This window comes from Opisthocomus hoazin, chromosome 13 (assembly GCF_030867145.1).
Source record: "Opisthocomus hoazin isolate bOpiHoa1 chromosome 13, bOpiHoa1.hap1, whole genome shotgun sequence".
Lineage (NCBI taxonomy): Eukaryota > Metazoa > Chordata > Aves > Opisthocomiformes > Opisthocomidae > Opisthocomus > Opisthocomus hoazin.
The window spans coordinates 27,373,118-27,396,589 of record NC_134426.1 but is presented as its reverse complement, the minus strand read 5'-3'; the positions used below and the strand labels follow the sequence as shown (position 1 = coordinate 27,396,589).

Sequence of the window (23,472 nt, the reverse complement as noted above, 5' to 3'; positions counted from 1 at the left end):
TCCAGAAATAATATTCGCGACATCAGTCTTGACTTCCTGGAGATGTACATTGGCTTATGCAGCCTAGTGATTTGGTTGACCTTGCCCAGCTTGGCAAAATCTCAAACTGAAACGATTTGTCAGCGCGGTCTTCATCGAAGTCTGTGGGAAAACTGGAATTTGTCTGCACGGTGCTGTGTTCCTCCTGTCTAGCTGTCGTGCTTTTTTCCTTGGCCATGCAGTTGGTGCAGTTCTTGTGTTTCAAGACCAAATGTAGTAAAGCTGAATTCCTTGGCTTCAACTCAGTTTTAAGTTTGTAAACGCTGTTGGATTTTAGGGCAACCAGAAACCGCTGTCCAGCCCTGGCTGTGTGTTGCGAGAAGTCTGCTGTCTCCTATTGAAATTGTAAACCATGAGAGGCTCCTTTTCTTACAATTTAATTCAAAAAAAGAAGTCATTAATCAAAGATGGTGACCTCACTGAGTAGAGCACATTACTTCAGAGTTGAGAAAAAATGTAATAGCTAGTACAAAACCACTGTTTCCTGGAGGCGTGCTGTGAAGCCTTTCAGTAACTAATAATTTCAATTGCATATGTTATTATTGTGAGTGTTAACAGGTGCTTGAACTCCCTTGTGTGTCAATGTATTGGAAACTTGCCTGTAATTTATTTTTTTTTCCTCCATCTAGTGGATGAAACTTACTAAAAGCTATTGGGTGCAACCAGAACTGTGTGCTCATCACCTTTCAAAAAAAAAAAAAAAAATTTGAAGGCAGCTCTTTAACCGCTGATTTCAATGTGATGTCAGGGTTGATACCGACGTTGCCACCTTGCTTTTTTTGCTGGGTTTGTGGGAGGAAGTGATGCTTCCCGTTTGTGCAGTCCCTGATGCCCTGCAGCATATAACAACAGTGTTTCTCTTTCAGTTCATCAGTCAATTTCTGGAAGTAATCCCTCTGTCAGCAACAGCAGAGAGCGAAATCGCACTGCCGGCGGATATCAAAGCCCTGCAACAGCACTTGTGTGTGGTGCAGCTCTCAAGATTGCTCGGTATCTATCACGCCATGGATAAGAAGCAAAAGCTGACTGTGGTCCGGGAGTTGATGTTAAGATACCGCCATGGATTGGAGTTTGGTGAGAAATCTTGAAACTAATGTTGCAGTTCACTTACAGCTTTTTATGTGCACATATTCAGAGCTTTTCTGGGGGGCAGAACAACACAAACTCCGGTGGCAAAGATCACTGTTGGTGCACGGCCCCCGTTGTGCTGCTAGGCAGTACTTTTGCTTCTGCTTTGTGATTATATCTTTGGGCATACCGGAATTATCCATTTCCTTTTAATCTCGTTTCTTTGGGATTGTACATCTGAAAGATAAATGAGACATTCCTGGGTAGTCTAGATGGTGCATTTGTATCTTTGCAAAATTGCCTGTGCCTTTAAGCAAAGCCAGGCTTTATGACCAAACACATGGGCAATAATATGAATTTGTAAATCTTTGTCGTAGGAGAGTCTTTTCTTCCAGCGGATGTCAACATATGAAGTGGCCCAAAGTCCCACTTGTGCGATGAGCAAATGCAGCATGTAAAAACTGAAACAATTGTATAAGACAACTCTGGGTTTTAGAAATTAAGCTGTGGTTATCGTCTGCCAGATAGCTCTGTCATTTGATAATGCCGACAGTGTGAGAGGCAGCTGACAGCACTGTAGTAATTCAAGGGTCACTTTTTTTCATTTTAGGGAAATCTTGTTTGAAAACTGAATTGCAGTTTTCAGATTATTACTGCCTGCTTGCAGTTCACCTGCTGCTCGATCTGTGGCTGGAAGGTATGTTCCTAAAATTGTGTCTTGCTTAATACCACCCTGGATGCTTGTGGTGGGGAGACTGTATCCCTGTGACCATCGTGTACCTGGCATGGATTGTTAGGCTCATAGCTTTCTGGGTTTTTTCCTCAATATGAGGCGTTTCAGGAATACCTCTGGTCAGTTGGTGTTTGATATGAACCTCACTGATCTCTGAAGGGATTTCATTTTTCTGATTAATTCCTGTAAGTCCTGGCAGAGCCTTGCTTATGGTTCTTGCAGCTCAGTGCTGGCTGTCTTCAGAAGCTTGTTTCGAGTTTCCCATGTAGGTAATGTTTTCTCTCCCTTTGCATGAGTTCTGCTGACAGTTCCCTTCTGACATCAGAGGTGTTTGGAGAGTATTTATTTCCTTCCCTGGCATACTTTGTCTTTTGGATCACCTGCTCCTAGACCTTCTGCTGAGACCTGTTGCCATGTCTTGTTTGCTGTCCTCCACATCTGCCCTGCCTGTTAGTCTCCTAATCCCACAGAGTCAATCATCAGGGGTGGCTGTCCGTGGGCACTGTTTATATTCTTGCCATTGTATGTGGTTGCCAGTTACACTTTTGTCTTTCCTAAGGAAGAATTTAGTCTTTAACTTGCATAAATCCATTGTCAGGTTGCTGACAGGTCACCGGTGGAGCGTGGACTCTCGAGTTCCTGGCTCTGTGCTGCTTTCTTGCATAGTGCTTGGGAGTGCTCTGCACATACAAGCTAGAAATCCTGCACAGTCCAGGACTCTGCAGGGAAGGTCATTTCTGCAGTGGGCCTGTGTGTGACCGCTGTGCTCTGTGTGTTTGTGTGTGTGTATATTTATAATGCTGGCATAGGTGTTGCGTTTTAAGGGCAGCAACGTGGCTGGTGAATGCCATCTGCATGTTTACGGACGTGGGACCGTTTTGAGAGGTGTGTAACCTCAGGACGGAAGCTTCAACGCCAAAATGAATTGTGCTGTCAGTGTTCAGTGCCTCTCCGATCATGCCTGCCTGTGTGTTTTGTCTTTGTCAACAGGTGAAGAGATGGCTGTGTGGCAGTGCCTCACTCTCTTGGAAGAAGGGTTATCTCATAGTCCTTCTAATGCTCAGTTTAAATTGCTGCTCATTCGAATCTACTGCAGGCTCGGCGCATTCGAACCTGTTGCAGAGCTCTATTCCAGCCTTGATGCGAAACACATACAGCACGACACCATCGGGTGGGTAGTATATACTGAGAATAATTGGTGGTGGTGATGCTCCAGTAACTAGTCCTCAGGTCTTCCGTTTCCTTTGCTGCTGAGAGTTAGCAGATTGTCGGATTTTTATACGGTGTTGTGTAAAAGTGTTCTGGAGTTACGTGCGATACATCTGCTGTAGTAAGCTCCACTTCTTGTGGAGTATCTTTCCTGTGTGACTTTGATCAGTTTGGGGGTTTCAGAGTATTAACTAGAGGGAATCTGAAAGGAAATTTGTGAAATGTGTATCTTGATTCCAGTCATAGCTTGGTGTTCTGGCTTGTGTCATTGCTGGGCAAAGCCTACGAGCGCTAGGTAAAGAAACATACCAAATGGCTTTGCCTTGGTTAGTGTGTTGGTGGGTATCTGATTAAATAAGGCTCTTGGACACTTAAAAAGATGGATGGAGGAACTCCAAGCCCCCACGTATTATTTTTTAAAAAAAATAAGAATTCCTAAATTTTAGTGTGACTGGTGTGATATTTGACTTGGGCTGTGTTGTGTTGCAGCTATCTGCTGACGCGCTATGCAGAGTCACTGGGCCATTACGCTGCTGCATCCCAATCCTGCAATTTTGCACTCAGGTTTTTCCACTCCAACCAGAAAGATGTAAGTTGAAAGAAACCTCTGTGTCCTTGTAACTGCAGTTATGTCAAGATGCTTTACAGAAGTCCGTGCTTACAGAAATGTAGTGGTTGATAACACAAAGCAATAATATGTGCAACTTTGTGTTTATAGTAAAGGTTGCCTCACCTGTGTTTTCCATTACCAGAGTTTGTAACTTACTGTTATATGGGGTTTTGCTTTAACTTTCTATTTATGAAAGCCAGTTTTAAGGTTCCTTGAAAAACAGGTATGATTACTTCTAAATGAATGGATTGTGATTTTATGCAATAATTCAAGCAAAATGTCATATGGCAAAGAAGTCCTGGTGTCGTATAACTTCTAGTATTTTGGAAAGTCAGACAGCAGCCAGGGATGGGGTGTCAAGGTGGTGATGGCACACTAACAAATCCTTTATATTACAGTCACTGAAGCAGCCTGTTTTAGTGATGGCTGTCCTGGGCACACAGGGAAGGTGAGGAATGCACATCACTTGAAAAGGTAGGGAAAGTGCAGGGAACAAGGTGGGAGGATTTCAGAGGGGAGAAACTGAGTCTTGAAGTCTCAGCTCCACTGAAGGCAGAGCAGAGCCTGTGACTAACGATGTTATTTTGAAGCGGTAGGATCAAATTGAAAAGCCTGGTTTTGTGCTAATGGGAACTACCTGTTTTATTCAATTCACCCAAAAAGGGGTGTGAATGAAAATAAATTTGTCTTGAATGAGAGTCTTGGGACTGGAATGGAGGCGATAGTGAGGGGAGAGTAGCTGAATTCCTCTGAAGAGATCAAGTGCTTCCCAAAATGCGTGCCATGCCCTAGGCAGCTGGCATGCTTGTAGATTTCTGATCATTAACTGTACTTGTCAGTAATCTTGTTTGGAAAATACATTCTGGTGTACATTCTCATGCATTCATAGGGGAACTGTCAGTTCTGTTTCAGAATTCCCATGGAGCCATGAGGAATGGGTTAGGTAGGAGAACAGTGGAACAACACATTTTTGAAGTCTTGGTGGAAATGTGCTGGGCAAATAGGAACAGAAATAGTCAGGAATTGTGGCGAGGAAGTACGTGTATATCAGCCAATCTCCCTAGAACTTGCAAGGCAGTCCCATTCTGAGGAGTGGGAATATATCCTGTATATTTATATTTTACAGTTTGATCGCTGTTGAGAGGTAGGTGAAGAAAACTATTTTTGCTTTACTTCGTAAGAAAAAGGTGCAATCCAGTCAGCTGCTGGCTAAGTTGGCTCCAGAGGCTCTGCAGTCGTACAACTTGCTTTCCCGCCACCCCAGCAATAGATAAAAACACAAGACTTGTCTGTACTGAGTAGTAAAGATGCTAAAGATGCTCACTGTCTGACAGAAGTTGTACTGTAGGGAGTGGGATGCACGGAGGAACACACAGATTGTACAACAGGAGCACGCTCCTGTCTGCTTCCCTCATTTGCTCGTTGTTTAAGCACTGATTCTACTTCCTAATAAGAGTCTTTGGATTCCTGGGTGCAATGTTTTGTGCTGGAGTGAAGCCCTGGATCCAGACAGGACAGCTTTCTCCTACATGTCTGTTGTTCGTAGTGGCAGCTTTTTTTAAATAAGGAGTAACTTGTTCAGTCATGTTTAAAAGTCATTCGGTGGATGTTCATGAAAAGCATACCTGGAACCAACTGTCTGAATAAAACACATGACTGCTGGGTGCCAGGTGAAAAAAGTGGATGAAAAAAACCTATCAGATGTGATTCGTCTGCTTGGGAACACAGCATTGTAAAGCATCGAGAAATCATCTTTCCCTGGAAAACAATGTGAAGTAACTTCAGGTGTGGTTACCTTGGAAGAATGTTATTCTTTCACATGAATAGTAAAGGTGCTTGCAGCAGAAGAGAGCTGGCTGTCTTCAGTAGCTCAACATCTGTACGTGGACGAAGACAGCCACGTTCCAAGTGCTGTTGCCTGGAAAATGCTACTCAACTCCTCTTCCAGAAATCCTGAGAAGGTGGTGCTTGAACGGTTCGACCTGCCTCGCTGCTACGCCTTAAAAGATTGAAATGGCAAGAGGGGCGAAAGTGGTGCAGCCAGCATTATATAATTCTTCATGCTGCAAGATAAGGATATGACTGGAACGCACTTGCATCACGTCTCAGCTTGGAGGCAGGGTATTGGGACCGAAGGACCATGAGCCACTGCTGATCTTGGGTAGCCAAATCTCTCGTGTGCTCTGGACGCTTCCGGTGATTATCACCTTAAGATCATCTTAATTGGGATATGCATCAAAAGCTGTACTAATCTGCAAATAGCAAGTGTCTTTTAAACCAACCATAAGGTGCGAATTGCAGGAGGTGAAGGCTCGGTTCAGGGTCCTGTTCACCTAGGATGATGGCATGACAAGAGTGGAGACCAAAAAAGGGGATACCAGTTTCTGTGCTGTTGTGGTTCTGCTGGGGTTGCCCGTTCATACTCAGGGTCCTGATACCAGCTTCCCATTTGAGTACCGTAACAGCATCGAACTGCAATGTTAAAGGAGGACTATCCTTTGAAAGTTAGCTTTTAACCTCATTTCAGATACTGCCTGCTTCTCTCTAGGTTGGTGTTGAAGACAGCTGGAATGTCAGCCACAGCACAGAGAACGCATCCTGCGGCATGCTGTGCGTGGGACTCTGCCTGGAACAGGAAGTGCGGGATGTAAACAGAGTGGTCTGGCGTAAAAATATAGCTACTGGTTCAGGCTGATTGCTTTGAATAAATACATTTTCCTTCTGACTTGCTGAACTTAATAGCCTGAAGTGAATCCTGTTTAAGAGTGGGTCCCATGAATAACGGCCATTTAGGATGCTGTGCCGTCCTGACATCATATTTCTGCTCTGGGAAAGGATGCCAAGGACAGGGAGGAGAGAGAAGGCAGTATTGCTATATTTAGCCAAAACTAAAAAGGCAACTTTATCCTTCTCAAGATAGCCCTCCTTTAAATATACAGAATCACAAGTAATCTCTCTAATTTTCTTGTGTCCGTCCGTCTTTAATTTCTCCAGATACTGCAGGCAAACAGAACACCAACGTGTCCTATGGGGATTTAAAAACCACGTCGATGCAGTTGAATTAGCGCCCATAGCGCAGTCCCGCAGCCTGACAATGAACTCTGCAAGGCTGTTTATCAGAGGGTATGTTGTTGAATATTTGGCATATTTTTTTCATACAGTGCAAATAACCAAATTTCTTAGGAAAAAAAGACAGAGCTAGCTAGAGGACCTTATTCTGGAGGAGAAAAAATAGTTGGCTTTCATCTGTGAGTGCTAGCTTCTAGTCTCTCGGAGCCTTCAGGACAGGGTGAGTCTGTTAGAACTGTATAAAGTTCAGTTAACCAGAGGCCTTTCTGGTGCCTCTCATCTTCAGTGCATTTCATAATCACGTTCAGAAGAGGATGCTTGATTTGTCAGAATTTCTCACTTGTGGAGTAATTCTGATGTAAAACAGACAGCCATCTGTCTTGACTGGGAGCTTAAATAGTTCACTCTGTCTCTACAGTTAGAAATTTTCATTACAATTGAGTGCTTCCTTGTGACTCCTTCATCACATAAATCTCTTTCTGGAGATTGCTTGGACTGATGTGAAATAGTAGTTGCCGGCTTTATATTGCTGCGTTTCATCAGAGAGGAAGCAGACGATCCTATGGACCCTGACAGTTTCCTTTGGTGTTTAGATTGTATTGTAATGTGTATACACTGCGTGATACTGTCTTGTGATACTGTATTCAAAAATCTAATAAAAAAAAGAAACAAAAAAATGTGTGAGTAATTTTTTTAATCTGTGTTGTAGTAATCTGTGATGCATATCCAAGTCAGTTCCAGAAAATCTGGGATGTATTTATTGTGCCTGAAAGTACTTCTCGCAAAGAAACAATTATTTGAATAATGCATCTCGCGGGGTGGGGGGAAGCCTTCCAAAATCATCTCTCCCCTCTCAGTATTTTACAGTCTCAGTGGTGACAACATCGTGACATTTCTCTGTGGGTTTGGTTGTTAAATTGCACTGGCTGGTGGTGGAGCATCTGGGCATTCTCAAATGAAAGCAGCAAAGGTGCTGCGGTGACTTGGACAAGCAAGGTGCCAGCTTGTCCCAGGGATTGAGTATCTGCCAGATTCTGTACCTCTGGGTTAATGAAAACCACAGAAACGCAGTTTTGTGGCAGTGACCTTGTTAAACTCTGGTTATTATATGGAAGTCACTAATTCAGAGACGGTGTGTGTTTTCTTCCAGACCTCAGAATACATCATTCAAGCCTACAAGTACGGTGCGTTTGAGAAGATCCCAGAATTCATTGCATTTAGAAATAGGCTGAACTCTTCCCTTCACTTTGCGCAAGTTCGCACAGAACGGATGTTGTTAGACCTCTTACTTGAAGCAAATATGTAAGTACAGCAGCGATAAGTGCAGCACCTTGCACTTGAAAAAAAAAAAAGGGACATTTGTGCACAGGCAGAACACTGGCCAAGTGCGATCTTGGTGAGTTGTGCTTGCGGCTCTTTGGGAAAAACCTGTGAGCTCGGCTTCTGATTTGCTCTCCCCGTCAGCATCCTTGTCAGGACCATGTCTGTGTCGCATTTCTGATGTCAGAAGAGTTGAACAGTGGAGAGAATGTGGTTAGTGAGCTGCGTTTTCTTTTTCCAGTGATCAAATATTTGATGTAGTGTTGCTTATTCTTACATACAGATCAACTAGTTTAGAAGAAAGTATAAAGTCCATGAGTCTGAGCCCAGAGGAGGACGACATTCCGTGGAAAGATTTGCGTGACAACAGAGACCTGACAGTCTTGTTTAACTGGGATCCAAAAGACAGGTGAGTAGAAATACCCTCAATGGCAGAGCCACACCTTTTCCTTACAGCACCCATGGCCAAGAAAATCCGTTCAGGGCAACTGCCGTATGTAAATGTGCTCTAGACTGGCTAACTGCAAACTTAACAAGCATCATTCATCACTTCTAGCAGTGCTGCCTTTTTACTTGTATTAATACAGTTTTCTGAATTTCTGACCACTCCTTCCTCTTCACACAGTATTTGATAACTTTGGGTAGGCTTTTGTACCTGAGTGAAGCTTGCTACTTTGCAAAATTGAAGCATTTGCCTGAAAACATTTGGTGCCTTTCTCTAGGGACGTTTCTGAAGAACATAGGAAACTCTCACTGGAGGAAGAAACCATGTGGTTGCGAATCCGGTCTTTAACTTTAAGGCTAGTAAGCGGACTCCCAACTCTTAGTCACACTATTCAACCAAAGAACTCTGAAAAGACTGCAGAGAACGGCGTCTCATCCAAGATTGATACAATTCGATCCCTGCTTCAGCAGCTGGAAGCGACAGTGGATTCAGGGAAGAAGTTTCTAGAACAAAAAATTCAGGTACTCATTAAGGAAAAAGCTATCCCCAAATATTAAATGAACGTGAATGCAAGCAGAGAAACTGAATGCATCTTGTAACATCCAGCAGGCTGCCAAATGCACTTAACTGACCCTGAGATTGTAGTGTATGAATCTGACTGAGAGATGTGCCAGAGACAAACACTGTGTTCTGGATAAGGAAAAGCTGCAACACCTTTATCTTTTTCTTTGCTTCTTGCCTAGTATCCTGTCCTTGGCCCTCCTCCTACCCGAATGGCTGGCTTCTTCAGTAATGGCAGCTGTCAATGCCAGACTAGCTTGTTTTATCTTGTTAGTGATATTTATGAACTAGATACCAATGGCTTAGGTAAGTGTTTGAGGGGCAGGGGTTTAACCAGACTGTCATGATGTGTGGTGGGAGGGAGCTCCATTTTTAGTTTGAAAGCTACTGGGCACTGGATGACGTGGACCCAAACTGTTACCTGTGTGTTGAGTTTTTTGAATGATGTTAAGTTATCTGGGAGGTGATGCCTTAATTTAATGTTTTACGCAAGTCTGTTTTTTTACAGTGTATGTTGATGTAATGCTGGATCCTCTTTGAAAGCAGTTGCATTTGCTTTTGACTGCTAACACTAAATTACATTTAAATGCCTCTTTGTTTTCTGGAAGCAGAAAGTACACAAACTTGTAGTTTATAACTACTTTTTTTTCTTTCAGAAGATTCAGCAGAAATCCAGGAGAGGATAGGGAATAGTTTCAAGTCTTTAGTAGAACGGCTAACAGGTAAATGGTAATTCAAGCATAAACACTGGTAGCTTCATGGTGCTGTGAGGGTGTAGGTGCTGCTGAGTGTGCTGCAGTTGCGGGGATTGTGTTAACGGCATCTGCAGACCCATTTGAAAGATCCTTGAGAACAAGGCTGAGATTCCCCTTGGCTTGTCTGCTCATGACACTGTTGCATGCCAGAATGTCCTTATGTCCTACCATTTAGCTACCTTGCAGCTTAGTCTTAGCAACTGTTGTCTCCCTGGTACTTGGTCCAGGTGTGCTAATACATGGCACGGAGATACTGTTTGTAATGAAATACAGTTCAGAGGAAACTTCAGAGCTGGGCCTTCTCAAGAGGCTTTGGCTAAACTTACCTTTAACTGCTTAGTGGTCAGTCCTCTGACAGCTTTGCACACTGCACTGAGATACATGCTGCACAAAAAGTATGCATTTAAGTTGATCTAGGTGTCTTGAATAAGGCTTTTCTCTTTTTCTTTTCAGAGTTGTTCAATAAATGTAAAGGTGATTTGATTGAAGTCAGAGATGGCATCTTGAAAACTCATCCAAACCTGTTAGAAAACCTAGTCTTCTTTGTTGAGGTATTTTTTTTTTCTTTGAAAACTAGAAATTTTGGAGTGCTTTAGGGTAGAAATTTTGGGTTTAAAACACAGCAAAAGTTGTATCTCTCACTCATGAAAGCAGGGGGTTTTGTTGTGTATTCTGACTACTCATAATCGTATCGGTAGGAATACTAAAAAAGTTTAGAAGCCTCCTGTAAATGCAACTTGTAACATACTTGTACCTTTTTTCCAGACGATCTCCATTGCCCTTTGGGTATCAAGTTACTGTGACAGTGTCCTCCGACCTTTTAAATCCAACCTGCAAAAAAAGAAGAAGAAAAAAAAAGAAAGCAGTGTAGCTATGGTAGAGTAAATATTCCTTTCTCTTCTCCCCCACCCCCAATCCAACAGTGTATTTATACTGAAAGAAAAATCAGGGTAGATAACATGTTAATAAACTTTGCCTTGTAGAGGCTGACGTAGGTTAGAGAGTACTCGGGAGTAATTTCTGAAACTCTTTCTATTTAAAATCAAATGGTGATGTGCCACATGTCTAACATCACATGACAGCTTTTTAATAGGAAACACAGCTGAGAGTATCCCAGGCCTTCCTGCCTCGAGTGAGCTGCACTAAACGTGTTAACCGGTACTGCGTGTCTGGGTAGATGGATTACAGCTTAACACTGAGGGGAAGGAATAGAATGGTAGATGTTACAAAATGAGTTGTCATGTAGAATAGGCATTTGAATAGGCATTAATATGTGTTTATAAATTAAAAATATGTATTTGTTTTTATAGCCACCTGTATTTAAACACTTTCTGGATTACGTTACTGAACTACAGACGTTAACTTCCAATGTAATAGATCACATCAAAGGGCTTGAAATAATTCTGACTGCACTGAAACTTGAAGAGCTGTCCCTCAAGGACACTCTGCTTTTACAGGTAAGAACTTGCATCGTTATTTGTGCGCTCCATACATTTGTGTGTGACCGATAACAACCTGTAGGTATGTGCCTATGGAATAAGTTTGTTGAAAGCTTCTTTTCCCAAAAATGTTTTATTGGAAGGAAAAAAAAAAAAAGGAAAACAAACAAAAACCACCTGTTATGACTGACGTACTGCTTTTAACCAGGGGTTAGGGACCAGGCTGCTAGAAAGATTAGAGTGGTGAGTTAAGTTTTTTTAATAGCGACAGTGACTTTGCCTCATCTGATCAGCTCCAGCTCACTGCACAAAATCTCAGAAAATGAGATGTAAACACAGGAATTTTAAAATACTTTCGTTTTGTGTGGTATATTAGTGAAAAAAAAAACCCTGAACGTTTTAATGTTATTTTGTTATCTGTGATATGACTTATTCTATCATCTGTATTTTACGTGCCATAATAGATGCAAAATACTTATTCCGGGAAACATTTGAGATTCACCTACTGCTATATAGTCACTTCCCTGGAAACAATTACTTGATTTTTAAAGAAAAACAAGTGGTAACTCCCCCCTTCCCTCTGTATAGGGAAAACTAAAAGCAGAAGTAATAGGCACTACACATGCCAAACCTGATGCCAAATGTAGACATGTGACGCATGGACCTAATGAGGAAGCTTGGCTTTTTAAGCAGCAATCAAGAAGAGTTAAACTTTGTGATAGACAAGTTAATGTTACTGTCGTAATGGATCTTCTAGCAGTTCGATACTTACTATGAATGTATTTGTTTAAAAGGGTCATTGAGATCCTGGAAATAGTGTCAGAGTCCAGCTAAAAAGCCTAGAGGTGACTGAAAGGATAGGATTGGCATTTGCTGTATGGTGCCCTTGAAACACAGGTGGAGATACAAGGCTCAAGGTAGCGAAGTGGTGGAGTAGGCATCGTCTTCTGCTACACAGGGGAGAAGGGCTGGGGGAGTGGCCAGTTGTGCTCCGTGCCAAAGCAGGATTGCAGGTTCCAGGAGAAAGCTTTGAGGTGGGAGTTGTCCCCTCGCCAGTATCAGTTTGGGGGCTGGGAGAGACTGGTTGGAGGAAGCACAGGCAGAAGTTGTGCTACCCAGCACCCCCACAAATTCAATTGGGAATCAGCATTTAAGGCAAGAACAGGTGTCTGATGTATTTATCTAAAAAGGAAAATTTGGCCTACAGGGTGCTGTTTGTCTAGATGGGAGATCTGAAGGCTTTTCAGCTGGGGGGGGATTTAAAAGCTGCACCCACATATTTCAGCATTGCACTTCTGCCCACCTAAGCTGCTGTTAGCCGGCTTGTATTTTTTCAGTTGGATTGTCCTGTTGATTTCATAGCATGTTACTTAAAATGGCCCTTTTCTCATTGTTGTATGAGGCTGATGTAGAAGTATCTCAAATTTATATTAAAAAAATCACAAAAACTGATAGAAAGCAAGGAAATCCCTCACACTGTATTTCATGGAAATTTGGATAAAACCAGAAAAGTACATTTTCTTAATATCATCAAAGAATCTTCACTTTAAAGGGATAAGACATTTTCAGTTAATTGTTGATCTTTGTAATTTTTCTGGTTCCTTGCTGAGTCAGTAGATCCCTCTATCTGTCCTCTGATGCAAGGCATCAAATTGCTCCACAAGGCAGATCTGCGAAGCCCAGCCACGAGATTCACATGGATTTGAGCAGAAGCATCTGTGGGAGTCTGCAGTTTTCCCATGTTTATTCACAATGTTTGCTGTTCTGTTTGTTGTTTGGCACTGTGGCAGTAAATCCTGATAAATGCTCTGCTGGGACGTGGAGCTATGTTTGCAGCTTTGTGTGTTTAGAGGTAAAGAAGTGCTTTTGAAAAAGTCCTCGTGTTCAGGTATTAGTGAAAATTCAGGTGTGGATGGAGCACCACTGGCAATGAGTCCGCTGAACCTTGCCGCTGACATGAGATGTTCTTACATTGGATTTGGTTTACTTGGGCTGTGCCTCATGGCCTTTTCTGCTCGCTATCTGTATGAGCGTCTGCAAAAGGCAGCCTGAGAGCAAGTCACCTCTTGACAGAAGAGTGGTTATGGCTGCTGCTTCGGGTACCCAGATTTGCTCTTTCTGCATGCAGAAATACAGCATTGCTCACGACAGGTCAGTGCTAACCTCGTTCTACCTGCAGGAGCAAGGCCAACAGCGTTACGTGATGGTGGTCTTCCTAAATGCCTTTTAGCGTGGGCTTTTCAGAAAATTGCCCATTAAAAGGCATCTAAGCCCTTTGGGAAAGCTAGGTACCATGCTGCTCAGTTAGTGACATCCGAACCCGTCCCAGCTGCTGCAGCTCGCTGTGCTTTGGCGTAAGAGTCTCTTGGGTGATCAGTGTTCATCTGCTGTTTGACCTCACTCCGCTGCGTAAGAAGTTCTCGACTTTAATAAATGCTGACTAAAACAAAATGCTACACGCACTCTCAATTTCAGCCACAAATACTTTGCACAAGGATATTTCCAGAAGTTTTGAGGAAATGTCAACATGTTACCAGCCCTGTCTGGGCAATGCCGGTATCTGTGGGAATTGCTGCTGCTGAGCCGGTGCTGCTGATTCTGCGCTGACGACATTCCCTTTGTAAACTTACACTGTGGTCCTCACGAATTTCTTACCGGTGTTTGAGATGGTGGGAGAAGTTTAATTGGGAGGGTTTAAATACTTGCTGTGGAGTGAATGATTTCTCTTTTGCATTTTGCAGGAAGAAAAAAAGTTTACAAAGACTGTGCAAGGGAAGGTCCAGAGCAGTTACCATCACTCAGTTCAGGAAATTGGAGAGCTGCTGAAAAAGAGACTTGATACCATTAAAAAACTAAAGATTTGAGAAATGCATCCTTGACAGGCTCCACAGGGGAGTGACACCAGAGTCCCAGACAGAAGCAACGTCCAATATACCATCACTTTAATCCAGAACTTCCTCATAATGCATGAAGGACTTAAAATCATAAAACAATTTTTTTAGGTATTACAGATGTATTGAGCTGATTTAAATTATTGTACATAAACGAGAAGCAGGGACCCTTATCAGGGTTTGACCACTTTTTATACATGTTCATAAGTATATTGCAACAGAAGAAAATTAACTTTCTTCCCTTTTGATCTCTAGAAACAACTGGAGACGGTCTTTAGAAGCAGCAATAGAAATCCAGTGTAAAGCATATATCTCAAAGGAGTTGTATTTTCATCACCATACAGTGTTTATAATTTTTGTATGGTCCTTGCCTTAGAAATGCAGAAATTGTAGATGCCCGCATTCCGCCACCTCCAGTGAAACGAGCCTGTCTCGGCTGCCTGTTTTGTCCGCAAGCCACGCGGTCCTGCTGAACGAGTTCAGTGTGGTGGAGGAGCACCCTCTGCATACAGCCTAGGAGCAGAGCCCAGCCCTCCGTGGGTCCTCTGAGGAGAGCGCTGCTGGAGGGAAGAGGTGGTGGCCTCAGTTGGACGCACAGGTTGTTGGCACATTCGGAAAAATTGCAAACCTGATGAGGAGCGAACTTGGTCGTTAAGTTTTAAAGAGAGATGGGAATCGATGTTTCAGCAAAAAAGACAAAACCAGAGACCTTGTGTATAATAGCTGCAGTGAAGTCTGACACTGTGGTCTGATTTCATGTCAGTTGAACGTAAAACAGCAATCATCATGACTTTTAAAAAGTGTATTTAGATGACTGAAACTTCAAGACTTCAATATTTTAATAGAAATTAAATCCTATTTGCTTTGGTTTTAAGTTGGCAGAGGTAACTTTTGCTTCCGCTGTGGTATGAGGCTGAGAATACTTTTTGTAACTGTGTGCTTGCTTTTTTGCAGTTCATCTTTGATTATTTCAAGTGCTAGCTGGGCGTTCTGTTAGAAAGTGCAATCGCATCATCTTCTCCCACTGAATCTGCATTTCTGCTGGGTTTTTTTCATTTGGAAGGAGTTATACAGCCTAAAATTGGTAGGCAAAAAGAGTTACATGTACCTGCAATACAAGGGACAGGTCAGACTTTCCAGATTTCTCATCTTCTGATTTAAAGCAGCTAGTATCTGAAGTCTATATTTAAAGTTTTAAGAGAGCTGACAATCCTACCTTTGTCATCTCTTCTGAGTATGATTTGTTAGTAATGCTAGAACGTTGATGAGAGTATTTTTTTAAAATAAATCCCCTCTATAAAAAAACAAAAAAAAATCACATTGCTGCTCTTGCTGGGTTTAGTTTTGCTTCGCCCCATCCTGAAAGGGAAAGAAGAATGAAGACAGGTTGTCTAAATTGTAGTGGATGTCCGGATGGTTTAATTGCAATGTCTGGTAAGTGCTCTGGGCTGGAGGAATATCAAAATGTGTTAAGTCTGTTTCATAGTAATACTTTTCCTGGGGGAAAAAAAAAAACCACCACAACACCTGAACTCTTGTATGTTGTATAGAAATACCCTTTTTGGAAAGAAGGGTGTGCTCCTTAAATTAAAGCAAGACTGACGACTGATGCTTTGAAATGAGTAGGCTAAGCGAAAACAGTCCCATTGCTGAGATGATGCGATTCATGGAGAAGCACCGAGCCAGAAACCTGTGCTGCCCCTTTTCCATGAAGGAGGCAAACTGCCGCTGCTGTGTTCCTGTCCCCTCCCTCCCATGGCAGTGGGGGTTGGAGGGGGCTTTGCCCAAACACCAGCACTGCATGCGGAGATGGGAGTTGACACCACACCCTCGTCCAGAGGGGACAGTCCAGGGGCTGATACATGCTGGAGTTTCTTTCCACTGCTGCTACAACAGCTTGAATTCAACCAGCCGTATCAATAAGCAATGGTGAAAATGTAAGTGAAGTGTAAGGTTAATGGAACTAAGCTTTTAAAATCCTCCCATATGCCTGAAAGCAGAACTTGCTTTAAAAAAAGGTTTTCTGCATCAGCTCTCTTAAAAGCAGAATTGAAATTGCTGGGAGGGACGCGTGTCATCTTAAGCAACGTCTCAGAAGAGATGGAACCATGGCTCGCTCTCACTTCCCATCACAGCATTTGGCGCGGCGCGGGTCCAGCATTGGCTGGTCACTCAAACCGTCCCCGTGCCAGCACAGGGGGAACACCGACTGCTGCTCAGTGTTAGCTGCTGTCCCGTTTCCAGTTCCGGCCACTGGTGTGAACGATAAGCTTGTCAAACAAATAGAATTTTTGGATTACTCAGTGTTTTGTAAACCAGATGCCATCTCTTCCCAAGCTGTAGTTTCGCTATAGGAGGAGACTGTACAAAAACGACTGCGTACTGACTGCTTGGGGGCTTCGTTGAGAGAGAGGGAGAATTTCTCTCCCCCTATAAATTGTGTACAGTTAAATATATTATATATTTCTTACAAAAGAGCATTTCCCCTCCAGAATATGTCCCACAGGGACCTGGTAAGAAATTCAAGCTATAACCCATTGCTGCTGTTACCCCTTTTCCACTCTTGGGATTTGTTTTTGTTTGTTTTGGATTTTTTTTTTTTTTGGTGATGAATTGCAAAACATACCTAGAAGAAGCTACCAAGACTACTGTTTACAGACTGAAAAAATACTGCTTTTATACTACTGGGATCATGAGCCACGATCCTTTTACAGGTTTCCTCAACTCTTCGCTTAAAATCAGTGTCTGATGTAGATACAGGTCAGAAGTCCTGCCCTGCTTTTGTCTACATACAGGCCAAAATGTACAATGCCTGTTTGCGTTTCCCATCTTTTTTGTACTTTTTAACTGTTAAAAAAATGCATTTATATTTTGCAGTCATTGATAATCATGACTTTATTTTAACCGCTAGTAGTCTTAGAGGGAATTTTTTCTTGTATCTGCAGCCTTATCTGAACTTTCTCTTCCTTGACTATTCATTGTTAATTTATGACTGTAGAAGATATGTATGCCTCGGCCTTCTACGGACTTAAGTGACACAACTGCAAATGATCTGCTTTAAACTGGATGGGTTTATAATTTATATAAAAGTCAGTTTCGTTACAAATCAGTATTGCTGCGTCTTTCATTTTTCTGTCTAGATGGTGTGAAGTACTTGCCTATGCTCTGTCAGCCCCTTGGCAAAACCAGATTATCCTGGTGCAAGGCAAGCAGAAAATGAAGTTACCTGCAAAGGAGGAGGCTGGAAGGAGAGGGGGGAAACGATGATTGCTTTCCACCGGCGGACTGGGTTCAGAATGCTGGCTGCTGGGGAAGGGAGCTGGGATGTGTCTGTTCTTTGACATGATCATCTGTCAATCTGCTGTGTCTGTTGACATGATCATCTGTCAATCTGCTGTTGTGCTTTTCTGCGTTAGAATCATAGGATCACTAAGGTTGGAAAAGACCTCTAAGATCATCAAGTCCAACCTAACATCACCATGCCTGCTAAACCATGTCCCGAAGTGCAATATCCACACGTTTTTTGAACCCCTCCAGGGATGGGGGGTTCAAAAAACGCTGCCCTGGGCAGCCTCTCCCAATGTCTGACCACTCTTTCAGCAAAGAAATTTTTGCTAATATCCAATCTAGACCTCCCCTGATACAACTTGAGGCCACTCCTTGCTTGCACTTCACCCTGGCTTTCAATGGTAAGGGAAAGTAAGCGCTGGCAGCGCATGAGCCATCTTTTCTAGTAGCACAAAAAAGCGAAGGGGGGAGGGCTGCGGCAAGGCCTCGCCTGCTGCCGTACAGACACGTATTGCCCACCACGGGCTGCTCTCTCCCCTTCGGGGCCCGGTCCTGCGGCCTGCCCCTTGGCGTGCCCTCGCCGTCCGTGCCCGTGCCGCTGGAACCCGCCTGCTCGCCTCCATTTTCCCGACAGCAGCAGCACCGCCGCGGGAAGGCGCTGTGTGTGTGTCCCCCCCTACTCCGCGGCCCGGCCCCGGTCCCGGGGCGGGGCGAGCCCCCGGCGGCCGGCGCTCCGCGCGGTCACGTGGTCCCGGCAGCCCCGCTCCCTCCGCGCTCCGCCATGGCTGCGGCGGCCGCCGCCGGCTCCCTGCTCCTCTGCCTGCTGGGCCTGGCGCTGCCCGGCGGCACCGCGCTGCACACCAAGGGCTCCGCGCCCCTCGACGCCATCACCTTCTACAAGGTACGGCCCGCCCCGCGCCGGCGGGCGCTGCCGGCTCCGGCACGGCGCTCGGGGCCGGGCGGCGGCCATGTGTGGGAATGCGGTAGCAACGGGCGAGCAGCCGCGGGGGGCGGCGGGGAGGGGAGCCGGGGGTGCGGAGCGGGCCGGGGGTGCGGGGCCGCCCCCCCGCCCCCGCAGCCACCGACGCGGGGGAGCGCTCGGCGCTGGCGGAATGGCCGAGGCGGCGGGCCCGCCGCGCCACAGCCAATAGGAGAGCGGCAGCCGCGGCCGACAGCCAATCGGAGCGGTCCAAGTGGAGCCGGGCCGCCGGGGCCGCGCTGCGGCGGGGGGCGCGGGGGCCCGGGCGGTGGCGGCGGCGGGGACAGGTCCGGCTGCCGCCGCGGCTCCTCGGCCCGGCCCCGACCCGCTGCCCGCACCCCCGGCTGGCTCCTGCTCTGCCCGTGCCGGTGACCGAGGGCAAGACCCTGCAGGGGAGCGGGCCGGGGCCGTGAGCGCGCTCTGCTTCAGCCGGCTTCGCTTCTTTTTGCTGTTCGTGAAGCAGAAGGCAGCAGGTTTCTGCCCGCCGGGGGTCTTGCACAGGGTCTTTTTCTCCCTTTGCAATGAAGGTGTTTTCCTAGAGCGCGGTTTCAGTTGCGCCCGGAGCCGTGCCGGGCGTCGTGGGGCACATGGCGGGACGGCCGCCGAAGGGGAACCGTCCGGTGGCGGGGTGGAAGCGTGTGCTGGCGCGCCGGGAGCTGGAGAGCCGGCGGTCAGCTCAGCTGCCTGAAAAGCGTCTGCCCTGAACAAGCTGCTCGGGCGTCAGCCCCTCCTTCTCGCCAGCCCCCCGCTTCACTTTTCCTGCCGTGACAAACCAGTTGTGGTGTTTGAACCCCACGGCACTCTACAGCCCTCGGGAGCCTCCAGCTCTTCTGCAACAACCAGAATTTGAAGTAGTTGGCTGAAGAGGGACTTTAAAATGCCAGCAGAAGTACCAGAGCTGTAGCACCAGCCCCAGTCGCTTCGTACCCGGACAGCAGAGTGGTCCGCAGGCCCGGGGCTGGAGGCGTTCGCTGCTGTCACAGTCAGCGCCCGACCAGTGCTCGCAGGGCGCTTCGTGGTTGGGACCCGTGTTGCAATCTGACCACGTTCGCAAGAAAAAAGATTTTGCAAGGTCTTCTCCTGGAGGGAGAAAAAAAAAAAAAATCCCAAACCAGGTGACAGATTCCCTTGCCACGCTCGTTTGAAAGTGCGTCATCCGAGCAGAGCAAAATTCAAAAGCTAAGAGGGAGAACTAAAACCCGAATTCTCCGTTTTCCGAACCAGGACAGCAGCTCCTCGCTTAGCCAAGAGCTACTGTTCTCAGACAGGGACACTTCAGAGCGACATGAGATTTGGCCTCTGTCCCCTTAATGTCCCACTGGGAATTGTTTAGCTGACTTCCTTCCAAGATGCCGGTCAGATTTACCATATGCAAATCATGTATAATTAAAGGCATTACCAGATCCCCCACGTACCATCTTTATCAGCTGGTGGAGGACTGCGTACACCCAAAGCTCAGTCATTCCTCCACACTGCAGTGAGTCATTTTTTGAAGGGCCGTAATTATCAAATTTCCATTCTCCCTCTGCATCTCCTCGTCGCGCAGGAAAAGAACCAGCTAGAGCAACCTTGGGTGGCTTACGGATTGCTAAAGGTTTGTCTTTTTTTTCTTTTTATTCCTTCATGTTTTAGGTAATTCCAAAGCATAAGTACGTCCTTGTGAAATTCGACACACAATATCCTTACGGCGAGAAGCAAGATGAGTTTAAAAAGCTGGCGGAGAGCTCAGGCTCCAGTGAAGACCTTCTGGTGGCTGAAGTGGGAATATCGGGTGAGGAACTCCAGTAACACCGCACGGGCTGGTGTGGAGCAGATAAAATTCACTGCAGTTTGTGATGAAAGCGGGCTCTGAGGTAGTTCTGATAGTGAGAAACGAGATGGGCCGGCCCCGTCAGAGCAGAGCACGGGCTCGGGTGTGGCGGAGCGCTGCGGCCGTGCCTCCCGCTGTGAGCGTGGGCGCGCTGCTCGTCTCCTCGCGGCTGGTTAACGAAGCCGGTCAGCCCACGCTGCTGAACTGGATGCCACCCTCCTCGGTCGTGGCACTTTCAGTCTTTTATTTTTTTATTTTTTTTCCCTCTTTCTTTGCTGAGCGAAACCTTTTTCATCCATTTCTAGGGATCAGGCCTTGCAAGAATCACGCTTTAGCCACAAGCCTGGTCAAACTAAGCTACTGTGATACGATGAATTCGTTGTAGCAAACCCTGTGCTTATTGCTGGTAAAGCACAGAAAGCGGTCGTTGCACTGTGGCTGGTGTAACTTCATGTCCTGGTCACTGGCTTTGAGAGAAGAGCAGTGAAGGATGGATCACTGTCACTTCCTCACTCTCGCTTCGTAGGTAGAATTAGGAACTTAAGCGTACAGGAATCGTCAAACAAAGTTTCACCCCCGCTGAACGCACATGGATTTAGCTAAGTAGCGTAGTAGGAATCTCTCAAAGTTACGTTTTCTGTCCTCAAGAATAAATGCAATTTATGTAAGATGAGAAAACATCTTACAGCTTGGCGTGCTGTCAGAACTAAAAGGTATAAGCGTACACTCTGCACATAGATCTGGAAAAAAAATCCATTTAAAATCAAATAATGGATAGAGCAAAACAAGGAGAAAACAAAAGGCTATGAATTTCCCATAAGGAGGATGAGATTTATACGTAGAGGTCCTGCCGATGTCTTACGCTATCGCAGTCACAGCAAAGCACCATTAGAATCTTGTATTTTTCTTTGGAAAGCCTCACGATGGTTTGCCTTGCACGGTTGATTTTCTGGGGTGTTTTTGTTTTGGTGTCTGGCATTTTCTGGAAAAGACATTATTGGGATGAGTTGAAACTCTGGAGACAAATATTTATCAGTTTGTGAGAATCCTAAATTTTTTCTTTTGATTAATGTACCATACTTTTCTGTATTTCATTTTCTCTTGGCAGATTATGGTGATAAACTGAACACTGAGCTGGGAGAAAAATACAAGCTGGATAAGGAAAAGTTCCCTATTTTTTACTTGTTCCAGGATGGTGACTTTGACAATCCCTTAGCTTACAGCGGCGACGTCAAGGCCGGGGCTATTCAGCGCTGGCTGAAGAGTAACGGCATCTACCTGGGGATGCCAGGCTGCCTGAAAAAGTACGACATGCTGGCCAGCAAGTTTGTGAGCACCACTGAGAAATCAGAACGCCAGTCCCTCCTGAAAAAGGGGCAAGAGAGTTTAGAAGAAACAAAAGAAACCGACAAGAAGTCAGCTGAGCAATACTTGAAAATTATGAGCAAGATGCTGGAGCAGGGAGAAGAGTTTGCTGCTAATGAAGTCGTCCGAATCACAAAACTGATCGAGAAGAACAAAATGAGTGAAGGAAAAAAGGAGGAGCTCCAGAAAAGCCTCAATATCCTCGCTTCTTTCCTGAAGAAGAATAATGAAAAAGATGAGCTCTAATACGTTGGAGAACTTTGTACAAGCTGTGAAACACTGTCAAGAGCCCTAACCAGTTCTCCGTATGCAAGCAAACTTCCCACTGACTTCAAGAGAGCAGCAGAATTCCTTCTGGTATTCTCAGTTTAGAAGATCAAGAGGAAAACATTCCTTAAAAACACAGTATTCTACGTCTTGGAGAAACCACCTTAAACCAAAACGCCAGTATTGTGTAATACTATTCGATAACAGTGTTAAAGTAGACCCCCAAAAAAAGCACTAGATTGGCCTGAAGCACATTCCTGGTGGTTTTTACAGCTGTTCTCCAGCAAACAAATAACAAAATTCAGTCTCACATTCCATCTTACATGCTGTAAAAGGTACAGATCGAGTGCCCCTTGCATCCCCACCTTTCCCTGTTCTTGGTGGCCCGGGGTTTCATGCTCTTTAACCTACCCCTCCTCCTACCTTTTGTTTTCCCACTAGGGCTCCTGCTCTTGAGTTTTGTTCTCCTTACCTGTTGTTGATCTAAGAGACCCGGAATTTCCTTTTTCTGCCTTCTCCTTCAGTGGCTCCTGTCTCTGTTTGGCTTGGGCATCAGCCACGTGCTGGCAGACGTAGTCAAGGCAGCTCCTCCACGTATCAGAACTTGCCCCTCACCTCCTGACCAGAGCAGCCGTCTCAGCAAACATTGTCCTGAAGTCCTTTGTGATATCCTGACAGAGCAAGGGCAGGGTCTCCTTGAGGTGCTGTTACACTTAGACTCGCCAGTTTGTGCAAAAACGTGGTTTTTTCAGAGTTAAATTTGGGTGAGCTTTCTGAGGGCTGAGGAGCACGTGCAACGCCTGTGCGTTTTGGCTGTCCTTCCCGTCCAAGCTCCGTTTCCCAGGTTCAGAATAACGGGGCGCGTGAGACCGGTAAGGACATCTGAAGGTCTCAAGCCATAGTTAACAGGAACAAAATATTTTCTCCAGCCCCGTCTTCAGAAGCGACTGACTCTGTTGAACTAAAGCTTCATCAGCATTTGGTAGTTCAAAGCATTTGGAAATGAGGTCTTGCAACAGGAGGCAGAAGCCTTTGTGCCCTTAGAAGCCCTGTCTGTTATTTTAGCGGAGATACCTGGCCCGGGGGTCAGGTCAGCCCTCAAAACTCGATGCCGCGCGTGCGGTTGGCGCGGTGCGGAGTTCTGGTGGCCGCTGGAAGCTGCTGTGCTCCTGGTCGGGGTTACAGAGAGCTGGGAAGAGAAGCACCCGGGCGCTTCACCTGACGACTGCGCTTTCAGCTGAGCGAAACTGGTTCCTGTGGGAGCTTTGCTGCATTTTGAATCCGGGGGTAGGTACAAGGAGCAGATATTGCTGCAAGACGAAATGTATTAATGATACTATAATAAAAAAAAATACGGTTCCAATTAATAGCTGCTGCTTGAATGGCTTTTTAGAGAAACTGCTGGTGATTTTGCGGTTGCAGGGGAAGGCAGAGGCTGATCGGCGAGGTGATGCCGCCTAGAAGCGAAAGGAGATGAGCGGGGGTGGGTGGGCGTCCCCGGGGCCCGGTGCTCTCTCCCGCTTGGAGGGGAAGGGAGGAGGAGGAGGCGGAGCAAGAAGGGCCCGGGGCCGCTTCCCGCCCGGCTCCCGGCGCGGAGCCGCTGCCTCAGGGAGCGCCGGGGGCC

The 23,472-nt window shown here is 45.6% G+C and overlaps 2 protein-coding genes across 3 annotated transcripts in view; both read left to right on the top strand.

The window, feature by feature from the left end:
- Positions 1–17,248, top strand: part of NAA25 (N-alpha-acetyltransferase 25, NatB auxiliary subunit) — a 32,062-nt gene extending 14,814 nt beyond the window's left edge. The window contains exons 12-24 of one of the 2 annotated variants that reach the window (XM_075434504.1): positions 906–1,113; positions 1,718–1,804; positions 2,831–3,011; positions 3,539–3,638; positions 7,879–8,030; positions 8,332–8,457; positions 8,771–9,014; positions 9,237–9,360; positions 9,714–9,776; positions 10,263–10,360; positions 10,575–10,685; positions 11,120–11,266; positions 13,990–17,248. In XM_075434504.1, coding sequence (XP_075290619.1) covers positions 906–1,113; positions 1,718–1,804; positions 2,831–3,011; positions 3,539–3,638; positions 7,879–8,030; positions 8,332–8,457; positions 8,771–9,014; positions 9,237–9,360; positions 9,714–9,776; positions 10,263–10,360; positions 10,575–10,685; positions 11,120–11,266; positions 13,990–14,112 — 1,764 coding nt within the window. In that variant the 3' untranslated portion in view covers positions 14,113–17,248. Of the gene's footprint in view, positions 1–905; positions 1,114–1,717; positions 1,805–2,830; positions 3,012–3,538; positions 3,639–7,878; positions 8,031–8,331; positions 8,458–8,770; positions 9,015–9,236; positions 9,361–9,710; positions 9,777–10,262; positions 10,361–10,574; positions 10,686–11,119; positions 11,267–13,989 lie in introns of both variants that reach the window. The other variant, XM_075434503.1, reaches the window with a different exon arrangement.
- Positions 17,249–18,162: 914 nt separating this feature from the next.
- ERP29 (endoplasmic reticulum protein 29) lies at positions 18,163–23,215 on the top strand. Its single transcript, XM_075434919.1, has 3 exons — positions 18,163–18,328; positions 20,039–20,177; positions 21,325–23,215. Exons 1-3 carry the CDS (start codon positions 18,209–18,211, stop codon positions 21,825–21,827), a joined length of 762 nt encoding a protein of 253 aa, XP_075291034.1. The 5' UTR covers positions 18,163–18,208; the 3' UTR covers positions 21,828–23,215.
- Positions 23,216–23,472: the final 257 nt, after the last annotated feature.

Coding starts and splice junctions, on each gene's coding strand:
- ERP29 (XM_075434919.1), top strand. CDS start 18,209: ATGGCTGCGGCGGCCGCCGCCGGCTCCCTGCTCCTCTGCCTGCTGGGC. Junction 18,329..20,038: donor ACGCCATCACCTTCTACAAG/GTACGGCCCGCC, acceptor TTCATGTTTTAG/GTAATTCCAAAGCATAAGTA. Junction 20,178..21,324: donor GGCTGAAGTGGGAATATCGG/GTGAGGAACTCC, acceptor TTCTCTTGGCAG/ATTATGGTGATAAACTGAAC.